Genomic DNA, 16511 nt, shown 5'->3' with positions numbered 1-16511 from the left:
ACCCACAAGGAATATGTTCTTGAGTTTTGTACGTACTACCATTATCTTGGTTGGTATTTTCTATGGGTTTGATAAGCGCTTCGAAGTCAGCGTAAATTACGTACGGTACTGGCATTTGATTACAATAATGTTCAAATTTTAATATATTTTTCCCCTCTTTAGGCATATCGATCCTGATAGCATTCTGTCCAACACCTCTACAGTCTTCTTTATGCGCTTCTAATAGATCTTGTCTGCTGTACCCATGTAGGCATCTTTCGCAGAAATATTTCTTTCTAGCATGTTTTGTTTGATCGTATAATAGCCTGTTTAAACTCTTTATCCATGTATAATGATATTTACCATCTTTTTCGATCAGAAATGAATTGATTCTGGGAATATGTTCCGGAGCGGAGCTTATCCTGTGTACAACAATTCCTTTAGAATGTCCGAATACATTTATAGCTAAATTATTTTGCTTTTCCACCTTATCAATTTGTGATATTGGTGTAGGTTCATCTATACCATCGAAGTTGAGTCCATCGTTTTGGGGATAGCTAGAAGGTCTATCCGGATTCTTGTCTACGGGGAACAATGCAGATCTTATCATCATTCTTAAACAGTCATCGGATTTATTTTTTACGTTAATTATGGCTTTTTTCTTCTCATAATACGGGGGTAAATCTATATAAGATCCACCTTTGAAGGGTATATAATTCGCTATATCTAAATATAAACTATCGATTTTATCCACACCCCAACCCGAACCTCTATTGGTCCAGCGTTCTAAAGTTTCCTGTATCCTCTGAATTGATGTATCTAATGATGCGTTTATAGTATCGGATTCGGTTATAACTTCTTGATTGCTACGGAAATATGGTTCGGTATATTCGACGCTATCGTCTGCGTTACTTTTACTCAATGACATTTTAATCGTCAGCTGGTATTTTATACTTTGTAAATCATCTAATTCCTCGTTAATTTTACTCGATATGATGGGCTTAATATCGTTAACATCCATGTTGGAATTAATATCCATCTTCCAACCTCTTAGATATTTACCAATGCCGGCGGATGTGGGTACAAATATTAATTCTTGTTGTTGAATATCATCACCATTATTATTATCTAGTAAAGCGATCAATTCAGCTCTTCTCATTCGAGAATAACCTCTCAGCCCACTGTTTCTCGCTCGAGCTTTGAGTTCTCTAACAGTCAGGGGTGGTTCCAAACCTAGTAAGGTAATCAATTCAGCTTTTCTCATACGAGAATATCCACGTAGACCACGTTGCTTTGCCATAGCCTTCAACTCTCTGACAAAAACCATAGTGGTTGAATGATATATGCAAAATGAAACAAATGTCTAATTGGTTGTTTTCATATATCTAAATACGTATTCTCCCCAACCTATTCCTCTCATTGATGTAATCTCCCTTCCTAGCATAAATAATCTGGTTCCTGACCCTATCAGCACCGTGTTTCTTACATAAACAATAACATCCTTTGACCCCTATCCCGCATTCAGAACACGTATAGTTTATGTGTCCACGCTTGATGTAATAATTGTGTATACCGCAGTAAATTTCAACACAGCGTCTGTTACTTAGAGTCGTCTTCCCCATGAGTGTAAACTTGCAGTTATTCATGGTATATACATCTATCATATCATTTGTCTAAATGCAAATCACATCTACACTATTGTATAGCTGAAAATCAATACAGCAGTCAATCCCATAATCACAAATGTGACCTCTCGGTCTTTCTGAGCCTCTGATGGTGTATAAAACTGACTCATTGTTGGTCTAGGTATTGGGTCGAGTTTTTTCCCATAAACGAGGTAGTATTCGTGCATGGCGGATTCAACATCCTTAAACGTTTGAATTGAATGTCCTTCCTTAAGCAGTTGTTCATGAATAAAGTCTAATCTCTTCATTCTCTGCTGCGTATATTGTAACTGGGCTGCTTGTAGTTGTTCTAAAGCTTCGTCATGTCGTTTACGCTCCTCTTCAACTTCTTTAGCGTTTGATTCCCTCATACTGGAAAATAAATAATTACTCCCCGAAAAAGCTAGAGCATTAACAACAGCTCCACCGACCATCATCGCAATTGATGCCATATAATATAAAATATTCAAATGTTTAATTACTTCATTATGTCTTCCGGGATAAGTCCTTGTTTGATGAGCATATCCTTCGTTGCCATTGCTAATCCAATATCCAGAACCATCATACCTATATCAAATCCATTAAAATCTAGCTTGGGAGGTGTGGCTTTAGTAATCATTTTAGCCATACAGGCATAGCCAATGGCCAAGCCGGTGACCACCGCTGAATGATACGTGGCGTTTACCAACATTTTACCGTCTGTAACTGGAGTAGTCATGCTTCTTATAGCATTATATGAGGACTAACCTCTAATTGAACTTCTCCGGTCTTATAAAAGAACCATACAGCCGCTATACCAGCAACTCCTAAAAGTGCCCATGTTTTAATCGGATTTGAATTATTTATTAATTTTGCTTTGCGCGCCAGCCCTCCCTTTTTTGGGGGGGTTCTTAGTAACTCTGGGTTTCTCATTCACTTGTGGTTCCTCATTCACATGTGGTTCCGTTTCCGCAATCTGTTCTGTTTGCGCAATCTGTTGTGGTGTCACCTGTTGAGTCTCCATTTATATTATTAAGTGGGCATGTATGTTTAAATTGACAATACCTAGCCGTTATTAAAGCTGTGGTGAACGGAGCTAAGAACATTCCGAATCTATGATAAAACTCACAGCTCACTGAGCTTATAGCGTGTTCGATGAATGGGTCTTTCTCTAGAGATTCGCATAAATACATGCGATGTTCTGCCGGGATGGGGAGAAACGTACTAGCTACGACTGTGTATAGTTGTAATATAGAAGACCCTATTGTTTTAATCATGGTAGCTCCCAGTCTAGACTCGTAACGGGCGTACAGTTTTTTAATCTCTTCGTCGGTCATGTTATCAATTTTTTCGATGGTATAATTTTCTCCCAAATATTGGGAACATTTTCCACCGGTTACCAAAGCCGCGAGTCTTTCTCTATGTTTATCTGTAACTACTTCAGCATCAGATTCTTTGAGCATTTGTTCGACGAGTTCGTCGCATTCCATAATGTAATACCTAAGGAGATATTTAAGTCTAACATAATATAATATGACATATCCAATACATCCCGTAATAATGAACTGTTGCGAAAGAATGAGGATTTCGAACCACATTTTATGTAATATTAACCTCTAATGTTCAATTTGCTACATTTTTGCTACAATTTTGCTATATTTGCTATCTTTTTGCTACATTTTGCTAAGCAATTGCATAAGCAGCTGGTTGATCGGTTTTTAATACGAGTTTACAGTGCTTCGTTGCTGCTAACAGTTTTCTGACTTTGTCACGTTCACCCTTGGTATAAATGACATCATTTTCGCGTAAACATTCCTCGAATGAATCTCGATCTTTGCAATGAAAGAGTGCTACCCATTTGGTCTGCTCTCTGAGATCTTTCAGGACAGAGTTGTATTTTTGAGTAAGTACCCAAACGCTATGTTGAGTATGACGTCCGGAGAATGCTAAATACGAAAGCATATCCTTCTTTTTTGTTAATTCTTTGCTCGCGCTGCAGTCGTCTATTACGAAAAGGGTTGATTCTCCTTTGTATTTTTCGTGACATACTCGGAGACAGTCTTGTAAACGATCGCCCGGATCGACTCTGTATACCCCATCGTCATTCATTACCCAATCTCTCGATAAGTATGTTTTATTAACGCTTATAGTCGGGCACAGAATAATAATATGATCGAAAACGTCCCGATAATGACTTTCTAAAATATCTAGAATAAAGGCTGTTTTTCCGCAGCCTGTTTGCCCGCATATGATAGCGCAGTGCGGATCTTTAGGTAAAAGATTATCAATAGATTGCTTGCACGAATCTCCCATTTTGTATATTAAGTTGCGCATCCATAATCACGTACAAATATATGTTTAATTTACCAGCCGATTCCTGGAGCTTCGTTATCTGTATGGTGACACCCTCGCTAGCATTTTCTATTCTCCTCCCACTGCCGTGTAATTGGTCATCGTCCGTTGTTCGCATGTCGAGCCATAGCGCGTTCTTCGGGGTGAGGTATTCACCCATCGATACACTCCCGAGAGACAGATCTTTCACGACCGCGTTAACTTCCGGGGAGCGTTTTATAGAAGGAAGTTTTTTAATCTCATCCCACTGGTGATACGCTAGCATTCCTTGGCTATATAGTTGATTAGGAACGCCCTCGATAGTCAATTCTACTTTCGTAATCTTAGGATTGTAGAACTTCTCGGTATTTCTTTTAAACGCATCGGAGGGGTCCTCGAACAACATTAAAATACCCTTCAACGACCTCGTGGGGACGTTTAGATTGATATTCCACATCGTATCTTTTTTGTCCCTCGTGATCTTTCGGTGTCGCAGCACGCGGTCGTACAAAATAGCTAAACTTCCCGAATACTGGTTACGAATTTGTCTGGCTAATTCGGGATCCGTTATCATATCGTACTCGAGCGAGATATTATCAATGGAATAGCTAGCATCTTCAGCAGCTCTGATTACTCTACCGTAGTCGTTAAAAGTGAGTTCGTATTCTAACCTATCGCCTAGGGATGCTTGATAAAAGGGCATGTGGGAATCTAGTAATTCAAAGTCTAGGGGAACATAGAATCTGTTACCTAATGCGTCGGCAACGGCCTTATCTTTTTCGTTGGTATCAACACCATTAGAAGCACCCACGTGCAGTCTCAATGTGTTCTTATTACAAATACCTTGGTACTGTAAGTTTTCCCGCTCTTTATCCGTTCTCCAGAGATCCAAGTAACAGTAGTATACATCGCTATCGTCGATACTCAAAACCTCATTACCGCTTATTTTGATAGCGATTTTCTTAACGATAGCACGACCCATGTTCTGAACGGGCTCCCTGTTAACGTCGGCAGAAGTCAAAACAATCGTAAATGCTAGTCGGACAGTTCCCGGAACTAACACATCGTGTGCGCCGAGATTAGGAAAGCGAACCAGAAGCGTTTGATTCTGATCGATGGTACTAGGGTTATTAGTTATAGTTACAGACTGACGAATTGCCTTGACCCCTAATGGATCTCGAAGTCTACGTTGTGGGTTTAACTTGCGTCCGTATTGCGAAGACATTGTTATATTGAAAACATGTACCCTATGTTTAATATAAAAATGACTAATTTTGAACATAATGACTTTGATCTAAGTACCTTTGGTGACCCAATCGAAGATACTGATTTTGGTGGCACAAATCTTAACGATGAAATTTTGCAATCAACCGTCAATGATTATTACGATGCATTAAAAGATGATAGTCCTATTGTTCGTGACTATTCAAAGTTTACGATAGATAGTAAAGGAATATTGCGACTGCGTGGCGCTCCGGATATTGATCTTATGCATTCTCGTACTCGTAAGCCCCTAGCCTTGTCTACGATAGCCGCTAAAAAAGGCATCGGCTTTGTTCGTGATGAATTAGGTTTTGTAGACTACCGACGACTTTCCGCGAAGACTACTAAGGCTCTTCAGACTATGAGGAAAGAACTTGTTAATACAGATGATTTGGAAGCAGCCTCGATGGTGGCCTCGGACGGACTCGGAGAAATCTTAGATACCTATTACGATAATTCCACGTTACAGGTATCGGAGTTTAGTATTAGGGAATTACGAGGTCTTGACAAGGCAATGTGAACAATGCGGGGAGAACTGATAAATAATATAGCCAAGCTATCCGAAATCGACAAACATATAGCTCAAGAGAAAACAAAACTCGAACAGGCGGGCGATGAATTCAGTAGACGCCGCGTTGCTGAAAGATTGCGTAACCTAGAAGAGGAAAGATTGGCCCGCCTCGAAGCAGCTTCCAGTAATAGAAAGGCACTTCGTTCGCAAATCAGTCGTATTCGAGAAACTATCGATCAAGTCCTCAACGATGACACTACACTGGCCGATAAAATTAAAACATTGTTCAGAGAACAGGGAATAACAATTGCCAGTATTTTAACCGCGTTGGGATTTATTATATCGACTTTGACTCTCTCGTTAACAGGTGGCAGTACAGGTGGTAGTACACCCCCTAACGATAAAAACGGTATAAAAGAGTGGATAAAAAATCATTTAAAAGCATTAGGTTCAGCACTGGGAAAGCTCACTGAGAAAGCCGCGGCTGCACTTCCCGGTATAATAGGGAGTGTTGTTTCCTGGCTATTGAATTTATTAGCTAAGACCACCACTTGGCTTAGTTAAAACTTGTGCGGGTTGATCGTAGCAATTGCAGGGCTGTTGTACGTATTCGCTAAAGACTATTTAACCAAATCATGAGTAAACCAACCGAGACTCCACCCACTACAAGCGCTGTTTTTTCTTCGATATGTTGTTGATTTTTAGCCGCAATATGCGGTGACACTTGTGCATCAGTAGATGTTTGTGAAACATGTGGTGTTTGTGGCTTGACTATTCCCTTTTCGCCCGTGATCGTTTGCGTTATTAATTCGACGTTCATATCTGAATTTATACCTGGTTTTTGTTGATCGGTAGCGATAACAATTTTATTATTATAGCCTATCACTTGACCGATCTTAAGTTCCATATTACTCGGAGACATGTATAGTCCCGGCGCATAAACGAAGTCCACTTTGGATTGAGCGTACTGTAATGCATCTTGAAAACGCTTTATAGATGATGGTATGTCAACTGGTGAATTAATGGCGTCCTCCACGTTTGAGACAAACTGTTTTTGCGCATCGAGCGCCGTCCCAGAACCGATAATGGACGTTCGTGTTTGAGATTGCGCTCCGAGAATTGCCCATACATAAGTTCTTATCGATTCATTAACTCTTACAAATCCTGGATTAGTAAAATTATTTTCCGTTTTATCATTAAGAAATTCATTCCAAGCGTCTGCGGTATCGTTCATTTGTATAAATTTTTTAACAATATAAATTAAACCACTCTTAAAACTCATAATATCCCCTCTCCAATCGTTACTATAAAGTTCCCAGCCTTTATACCAATCACCGGTTATATTCATATATATATTCTTGCGTAAAGTTTGCTGGTGCTATACAACTTACCAAAATTAACTGGAAGTTTATTAAGTACTTTATATACATAATCGCTTTCTTCTTTGACGGATTTATTTTCCTCTGTGTAAGGAACACCTAGACCATGGTTTGCTCCTTTAATACGCCAATCTTTACTCGTAGAAACATTAAATTCCTGACAAATACGCTCATACGCGGACCTATCATAATTATTATTTGTGGAATTCCACGCTCGATCCTGCGGTAATGGAGCACTAATTTCTTTAAGTATACGTCTAATCTGATAGTACACGTGAAATGACATAACAGACTTATTCAGTTCAAATCCTGGAGCGTAAAGAGATACGCCACATCCCGTTGTGGCACACCATATGGCAAAGTTTAACTGATTCTGCCAAAATTGCATCGGATTGTGAAACCAATCGTGCACCATTTTATCGCTAGTTGCCGTGACTCTGTATTTTTCAAAGATATCGGGGAATTTAACTAAAAAATCAGCACCAGAGGCAGTTACTATAATCGATTGATTAGTAATGTATCTCGATTTCATATTTAAGTTATGATATAGTATCATTGTATATTTAATATGTATGTTACACTCCAGGGAATAACAAATGGTCAGTCTATTGAACTGCTTCATACTATCGATAACTCGGATGGACAGCTCGAAGTCACACTATGCGATGTAACGTATTATCCACGGTGGATCAATATAAATGCTGCGAAAAGAAATAATAACATAGATATATTATACTCAAATAGTACTGTTAAATCCATTACTATACCTGATGGGTATTACAGCGTATGCTCACTCAATGATGAATTTTTTAAGCCTAATGGAATTAGTCTAACACAAAATGAGTCAACTGGGATACTGAAAATCGACACTGGAGAAACAGGTATATGGATTCCTGAGAACTTAGCAATTACACTTGGATTTAAGCTTAGAACGGGAATTATACATTTTAACGAAACAAAACATGGAGATACATTACCCAATTTAGTTACCTATAAAGAGTTGTTCATCCATCTTGATCAAATCAGCACGATGGATAATATTCAACTCGAAAGTCCTTCAACTCTGCTCAGGAGTGTTCCAGTGAAAAATGAAAAATACAATAGCGGTAGAACGGAATCTTTCTCGTCATTACAATATAAAAAATTAAAGCGTGGTATTATTTCAGACCTCAAAATTTCTATATTAGATGTAAAACACCAACCTGTGCATGTAGGATACTTAAGTGTAACACTCCATATTATAAATAATTGCTGATTCCATATTTAAGTTATGATATAGTATCATTGTATATTTAATATGTATGTTACACTCCCGGGAATAACAAATGGTCAGTCTATTGAACTGCTTCATACTATCGATAACTCAGATGGACAGCTCGAAGTAGCTCTATGCGATGTAACATATTACCCGAGGTGGACCAATATAAATACTGCAAAAGATAATAATAGGATGATTATACAAGGTGAAAAAAGGGGTATGGAAAAATCCATTACTATACCTGATGGGTATTACAGTGTATGCTCACTCAATGATGAAATTTTTAAGCTTAATGGACTTAGTATCACACAAAATGAGTCGAATGGGACAGTGATAATATACACTGGATTAACAGGTATAATTATTGAAGAGAACTTAGGAATTACACTTGGATTTGGACAGTCAGTAATATTACCAGTCCACAAAACAGTGACTGTATATGCATTACCCGATTTAGTTCCCTATAAAGAGTTGTGCATCCATCTTGATGAAATAAGTACAACGGATAATATTCAACAAGAAAGTCCTTCAACTCTACTCAGAAGTGTTCCAGTGAAAGATGAAAAATACAATAGCGGTAGAACGGAATCTTTCTCAACATTGCAATATAAAAAATTAAAGCGGGGTATTATTTCAGACCCCAAAATTTCTGTATTAGATGTAAAACACCAACCTGTACATATAGGATACTTAAGTGTAACACTCCATATTATAAATAATGACTGATTCCATATATAAGTTATGATATAGTATCATTGTATATTTGATATGTATGTTACACTCCTGGGAATAACAAATGGTCAGTCTATTCAACTGCTTCGTACTATCAATAACTCGGATGGACAACTCGAAGTCGCTCTATGCGATGTAACGTATTACCCACGGTGGACCAATATAAATGCTGCAAAAAGAAATAATGAGATAATGATATTATCCGTACGTGGTACTGCTAAATCCATTACTATACCTGATGGGTATTACAGCGTAAGCTCACTCAATGATGAAATTTTTAAGCTTAATGGAATTAGTCTCACACAAAATGAGGCGAGTGGGACAGTGAAATTCGACCATAAAGAAACTATAGTTTTATTGGACCGATCACCTACACTTGGATTTACACGCTTAGTTGGTACAATATACAAGTTACCAGATCAGGAGGTTAAATTACCTGATTTAGTTCCCTATAAAGAGTTGTTCATCCATCTTGATCAAATAAGCACGACGGATAATATTCAACTAGAAAGTCCTTCAACTCTACTCAGAAGTGTTCCAGTGAAAACTGAAAAATATAATAGTGGTAGAACGGAATCTTTCTCGTTATTACAATATAAAAAATTAAAGCGGGGTATTATTTCAGACCTCAAAATTTCTGTATTAGATGTAAAACACCAACCTGTACATATAGGATACTTAAGTGTAACACTCCATATTATAAATAATGGTTGATGCATCAGGCCCTGGAACGATAAGACAATGTAATACAATTGCGCTTTCCGATCTCGGAGACACAGAAGGATTTGATAAACCCGGTTACAATGGTAAGTTATACGCTTTACACTTACACGATAATGTATACAAGCGGAAAGAAGTCACATTCACAGGTAATCTAGAAGATTTAAGCGATGTCGACTTTAGTAGACTCCTTAAAACCACTCCGTACAATACTATTTACAACAGTGAGAATAAATGGACTATGGTCGAAGCAAACATCAAGTGGCTACTGAATATCGTCATTACCCCACCTTATGCGATGATGGGTAAGGGACATAATTTAACGAAGATAATAAATAGTGGCATCGTACTCGCGGCCTATATCCCGTCAAAACGAAAAAGTGTGTTAGTCACTCCCCTGCCAGAAAAACCAGGTCATATGTTATATAGTCGTCCGGCAATCCAAAATGTTAGTTTAAATTTGGTTACAGAATTCGATGATATTAAACAGAACTTGAGTGCAATACCTAATATTTCTACGCTTATTATTGAAGTCTTGTTCGGAGATGCACCGGTAGATGCCTTCGAAATATTACCAGGTCTATCGATTAAATGGCTCAAGAAACACGAGCGTCAATGTTGCAGTATTATTCATGTTGGAGCATCACCCGTTACAACCCTCGAGGGGGTTCAAATTATTAAAAGTGACAGAATTTCTCTTACTAAGATATTCTTACCGTATAATATACATTTGATAAGGTTGATGTATACTATCAAAACATTTAAGCAAGACCAATTAAAGACTATTATATATTCGTAATATACACTATGAGTTTATATCCAGCGCTCGATGAAAAGATGGAAACTGTTGATGGATTTCGATTACATCAAATAAGCGACATAAAACATCGAATAGAAAAGGATAGGGAGTTGAGACTTGGATTGTAAAAAAAGTATCGCAGAGCCGTGAATGCTCTGGACGGAGTTGACACCGCTCTTGTAGTGGCTGGCATGGGACTCGGTGTAGCCGGTGTCGGTTTACTATCTACTATAATCGCCGCGCCTATCGTGCTCGGCATGGAAATAACCGCCGGAGTCTCGGGACTGGCAGGAATAGCGATAAAATTCATTTCTCGTAGGTTGCAAAAGAAAGCATTAAAACACGATAGTATTCGGATACTCGCCGAAGCAAAGTTGAACAGCATTGAGGATCATATTTCGACAGCAATGGCCGATTGTAAGATATCCGAGGAGGAGTTTCGTTTAGTGTTGTCGGAACTCACCAAATACAACGTAATGAAGCTGGAGATTCGATCAAAATCTCGTAAGACCAGTGGTATTAGCGAAGACGATAAAAAAAAGTTCATAGAACAGGGGAGGCAACAAGCGCGTCAATTATTCCGTGCCAAAACCAAAGAACTGGTTGGAGATTAAAAATAAATTGCTTACTATCGTGTGATTACATTTAGACAAATGCTTACATAAATATATAATAATGGAAAAAACTATTAAATGGAGAGAATTACCACAAGGTTTTTATTATATCAGTGATGTCAAACCAACCAAATACGGTAATCAATTGTTTCTTATCAATTTACAAAAAGAGTGTAGTTATATAGTCTGGTCTCCTAGTAAAATGAACGAAGAACTTAATAAAAATGTTGAATATCGCTTTATCGATAAAAATAATGAAGAATATTTTTATTACCATTTAGACTCATCTAAAGCAATGATTGGACCCAGGTATTGGTGAGCTAGAGCCATGACTATCGTTAAATCGCATAATCATTTTGGCATAAAAAATGCCACCTGTAGTAGCAGTATAGGTAATAAATCCGGCTCCAGTGGAAGTGGTCCAGAACCCTCATTACCTATAAAAATTTATATCATAGACTCCAGGTGGTGGTCAATTTAGCTGAATCTTATGACTATCATTGAATCGCATAATCATTTTGGCATAAAAAATTCCATCTGTAGTAGCAGTATAGGTATATGAATCCAGCTCCAGTGGAAGTGAGCCAGAACCATCATTACCTATACTACTCAGGGTACAATGGCTCTCACTGTACATGATATGATAGTGAACCAGTCGGCCTGACCTGCCCAAAAGGATGACTCTTATGAACTTATCCATGATTACTTGGTGTTTCAGAGGATCGATGCTGACAAGACTATAGAGGATCTCCACAAAGAACTATATGCCATTGTGAAGCTTACCATCGAGGAGGCAAGGAATAAAAAGATTGATAAATTGTGGGTAGAATGATAGCGCACGCCACAATCTCCTTCGACTACTGGTGGTGAAAGGACTGTTACAAACCCCCCAAGATCAGTTCAACATTTGCTGCAGCAGAATAATGTTTGAAACAGCCACATCGCCAATAAGGAATTAGGATCTTGTCTTGGTGTTTGTTGTTCTGGGCCTGCCACCGCCAGGTCTCGTTGCAACCCCACCCTTTTGACTGTACGTGTCCCACAGTCGAGATACTACTTTTTTTATTTACCAAATATTGGATATTGACATTTCTTCTCCACTATGGGCGCACACAATCTGGCATTAGGTGCAAATTCATGCATAATGTGAAATTTCATTATGATTACATGTTACATTCACATGCAATTCCATGGTGTTGTACATGTTCACCTCAACAATAGCTACAGTCAACTCATTAGTTCCCTTTTATTTTGTTGGTAGTATAGTATTTGACCTACTTTTGCATGCATGTAATATCTTAGTCTTTCTCTTCCCTAAGGCCTCCTAGATCCTGCTTTCAAATCTCGGTACTCCCTGACTATGTTTGTATGTTTGTATGTTTGTAAGCTCCATACATGGAATAGGAAATTTACGTACGTAGAAAAATCTCAATCATTTCTTGAAGTTCTTAAATGAATCATATTTGATACCCAAACATTTGTACAGTTCACAGGAGTTGAATCCGCAAGATTGTTTGTCAAAAACGTTTGTGGATGTGTCCCCGAATTGCAATTTCGTGGCCCTATCGTCATTCATTTGTTATTAATTATTAATGTTCCGTAACGGCTTTGTAATCGATTCTTTTGCATTCTTGGCTATTCTTAGCGATTCATGGCTCCCACAATTTCTTGACCTCAACCTGAAAACATCCCGAAACAGCCACGAATGTCCCGAGTCAACTACGATCCGTACATGAATCTTGTTGTTCGTACATGTTTCTCAACCCATTCTTGGCATTCTTCATATTTTTCAACCCAATTAGCCATTTGTCATAGCTGCTTTGTACCGATTCTCCACGAAATTATGCATTATTGGTCGAATCATCACAAATTTCGAAAGTTTCCGATTCAGGGTGATTCGAGATATTCAGGGTCGTAGGGGAGCCTAAAACTTGCAGCTGTCCTCCCACATCAAGCTGTCATGCCGTGAGATAACTGAAGTGGTGTTTGAACCAGCTGAATAAATGCCTTCAAAAGATTGTAAATTAGAATCATACTGGTTGTCCATGTGGGCTGATGTTTTGAAGGCTATTCTCCCATTTCTCTAATAATGTGCATGCTGGTGTTTGGTGATCCGCCTGTGATTGACATCACATCACAAGAACTTTAGGCACCAAAGTAGGGGCTCTTTATTATGGGCTGTGCAATTTAAGTCATCTACAGGAGGGTGATTATGGCATAAAGCTTTCTTAGTGTTGCATTTAATGGAGCGGACATGTGAGTGACCTCAGTCGGTGCCCTACCAGTTGCAGTCCCGCTGGTAATGGTTGCCTCCAGAGTTAGTACCCCTGATAGGTATGCTTGTGCCATACCAGGTGATCCCTTGGATGAAACACACATTTAAAAGTAGTCTGCTGTTTTGCACCTTGTTGTGGGACTCGTGAAGATCTGGGGTAGAATAAATCTTCGGCAACCCATGCTTGTCGTAAAAAACCCTAAAAAGTACAAGAATTTGAACTTTACTAAGAAATTGTAATCCCAAATATAATATTTGTTACATTTGACCACTTTCTAAGTGGCATTGTGTGTTCATAGCTTTCAGCCATGGGAGCCGAGGAAATTTACACTTATCAGAGGGGTACACAAAGAATGTGATCCTGACTACCAGTTGTCAGACTTTCCCATTTTTGTGGAAGCCTTAGTGGCTGTGTGGGTTAGACCACTTACTTTCTGTACTGGCGAATAGGTGCCTCACTGTGGCAGTTTGGGTTTGAATCCCGGACGGGACTCAACCCCCTAAAGTACGAGAATCTAAAGTTTACTAAGAAAGTGTCATCCCAAATATAACATTTGTTACATTTGACCACTTTCTTAATGGCCTTGTGTGTTCGAATCCCTATTATGAATTTTCGTTATCTGAATGTCTCACAAATAAATTATGACATGTACTACATCCAGTTATGAGAATATATCGAGTGTCGAATTGTATGGAACCCAGGCAGGTTCTATTAGTGTACACCTTGAAAATGCTCAGCACAATCCCATCTGTATTTTTTTATATATATCCGGAACTTTTTATCTTTTAAAGACCTCAACATATGACTTTCCTATTTAGATCAAGATAATCTCATACCTGGTGACAAAATTGTCCATGACATTAATTTTACTTAGTTCGCAAGTACGGTCATATACATGGGCTGGCTTAAAGTTCTGAGCCTAACTTTGATGAACTGCTTTGATGGAGTTAGTTGCTTTTTCAAAATAACCCTCCCCAGACATCCAGACACTGATAACCAAATATACTGGAGTGCCTGAATCCCACTGGGTAGAGAAGACTTCCTGCTGGTGGTGCAAAAAGTCCACAACAGAAAGGATGTCATTATCATTTGCATAATACTTGCCAGACAGCTCCTAGTTTGTGGGGACACGGGAGGCCAAGTCGTCTAAGGCGCTGTAATTCGCTGTGCACCCTTGCGCCCTTGGGCATGCTGGAAACTAGGAACGGGGCTCGAATCCCGGTTCGAGATGTTTCTAGGTTAGTCAGAACTGTACCCAAGCTCATGGGTTTCACCAAAGTGGTAAACATCTGAGACCTGCATCACTTTTGGCTTTCGACCCATTAAGCTGACACGATGAGATGTGACTGGAACACTGTTCAAAGCAGTGTAAAACCCAACTCACTCATCCAGAACAGAAATGTTGACAAACAGATATACAGAGTATTGAAGGTCCGAGAACCAAGGTCGGATAAAGGTTTATACTACATTTAGGACAAAGCTAAGAACATACATATTATCCCTGTATTATCCCTCTTTCCACGTTGGTGCCCATGTGTAGTAAGTGAATTTATCTACGCAAATGTTTGATTGTTTCTTTAGAACTATTTCATATGTCGTTACTGTCAGTGTCGTTTCACAATCCCAGGGTTCCTTTTACAGCAAGAAATAAACTATTTGCGTTTTCTATTTCATTTAATTCAGTCTCCCAATAACTTTTCAAATTGATAAGCGGACATGAATGGCCCAGTCGTTTTAGCCCGGTTGTCCTGGTTGGAGTCCCCCCAGACTTGTCATGATCGTGTGTTCGAATCCCAGAACCATTCACAAGCATCATTTCTGGCTTTCCTCCTCCCTCATCAAGCTAACACTCTGTGAAATAACTGAAATATTTTATATCGGCGGCGTAAAACCAAACTCGTTCACTCATTCAAAACCATGAATATCCTGTGCAGACTTTTCGCTAATAGTGAACTAGGGTCAGATATAGGCTATTCGTATATTGTATCGCCATACCAAGATTCATGTTACCAGATGTAAGGTACACGGAACTGTCCCCAAGTGCTGAGATATCCCTCTTTACTTAAAAACCAATACTAATTTACATTCCATGAATCATTATCAAAACGCAATTTTCTTCAAAATGCTTTATAGCAGACATGTGGAGCACAATTCCAAATTTGACGCATAAATGATGTCAGATACAATTCCGGTCTTTGACTTGAACCATGTGTTACTGTTTTTCATTCAGGTTAACAATTGACTTGCCTTTGCACGTTTCTGTGATTGGTGCCACTGGTGGGACAGGATACACTCACCTTATCGCGAACACCTGGTATTATCACTATTTGATAGTGGTTCATTAAATAAAGCGACAAAACCCTTTCCATATCCAATAGAAGTCGATTGTACAATTCCGACTATATCAAGAGAATGTGTTTATGCATCACTATCAAATAGTAATGATGCCAGGTGTTCGCCAAAAGGTGAGCATATCCTGCCCCACCGGTGGCACCTGTCACAAACACATACAAAGGCAAGTCAATTGATCACCTGGAAAAACACGGGAACATATCTTACAAGTCAGAATAGGGAATTGCATCGGACATCATAATTTTCACTGATGCGTCAAATTTGAAATGTCCTCTGCATGTCTAGGATAAAATATTTTGAAAGCTTTACTGTTACCTGTTCCAGTAGAAAAGAGACAAGTCATGTGATAGATTTGTAAACGCTTTTGGTCGTAAGCTACTGAAACTGTGTTTCACTCATGATTATATATCGTCAACGGCAGGACAACTGGAGATAAAGAGGGTAGTTTTACTTACATAACAGATCAAGGATGTAACGTAATCGATTATTTTATAGGTTCAGTTAACGTTCACAATTGTTGTCAATCCATGTTTGTGGATACAAGAATTGAGTCAAAACATTTGCCTGTACGTCTACATTTGGACATATTTCTCCCTAAAGTATCTACAAGTGATGATTATCTTTCCACCAAAACAGTCAAATATAAATGGAATA

At 38.7% G+C, this 16511-nt stretch overlaps 1 protein-coding gene across 1 annotated transcript in view; it reads left to right on the top strand.

Annotated features, from left to right (window-relative positions):
- LOC139448076 (thymidylate kinase-like) overlaps positions 1–12195 on the top strand; it is a 43613-nt gene extending 31418 nt beyond the window's left edge. Inside the window, exon 5 of the mRNA XM_071229587.1 lies at positions 11948–12195. Coding sequence (XP_071085688.1) covers positions 11948–12061 — 114 coding nt within the window. The 3' untranslated portion in view covers positions 12062–12195. The remainder of the gene's footprint in view (positions 1–11947) is intronic.
- The last annotated feature ends 4316 nt before the right edge of the window (positions 12196–16511 follow it).

This window comes from Haliotis cracherodii, unplaced genomic scaffold (assembly GCF_022045235.1).
Source record: "Haliotis cracherodii isolate W230 unplaced genomic scaffold, xgHalCrac1.p SCAF_7, whole genome shotgun sequence".
Lineage (NCBI taxonomy): Eukaryota > Metazoa > Mollusca > Gastropoda > Lepetellida > Haliotidae > Haliotis > Haliotis cracherodii.
This window is presented reverse-complemented; position numbering and strand designations above follow the sequence as displayed.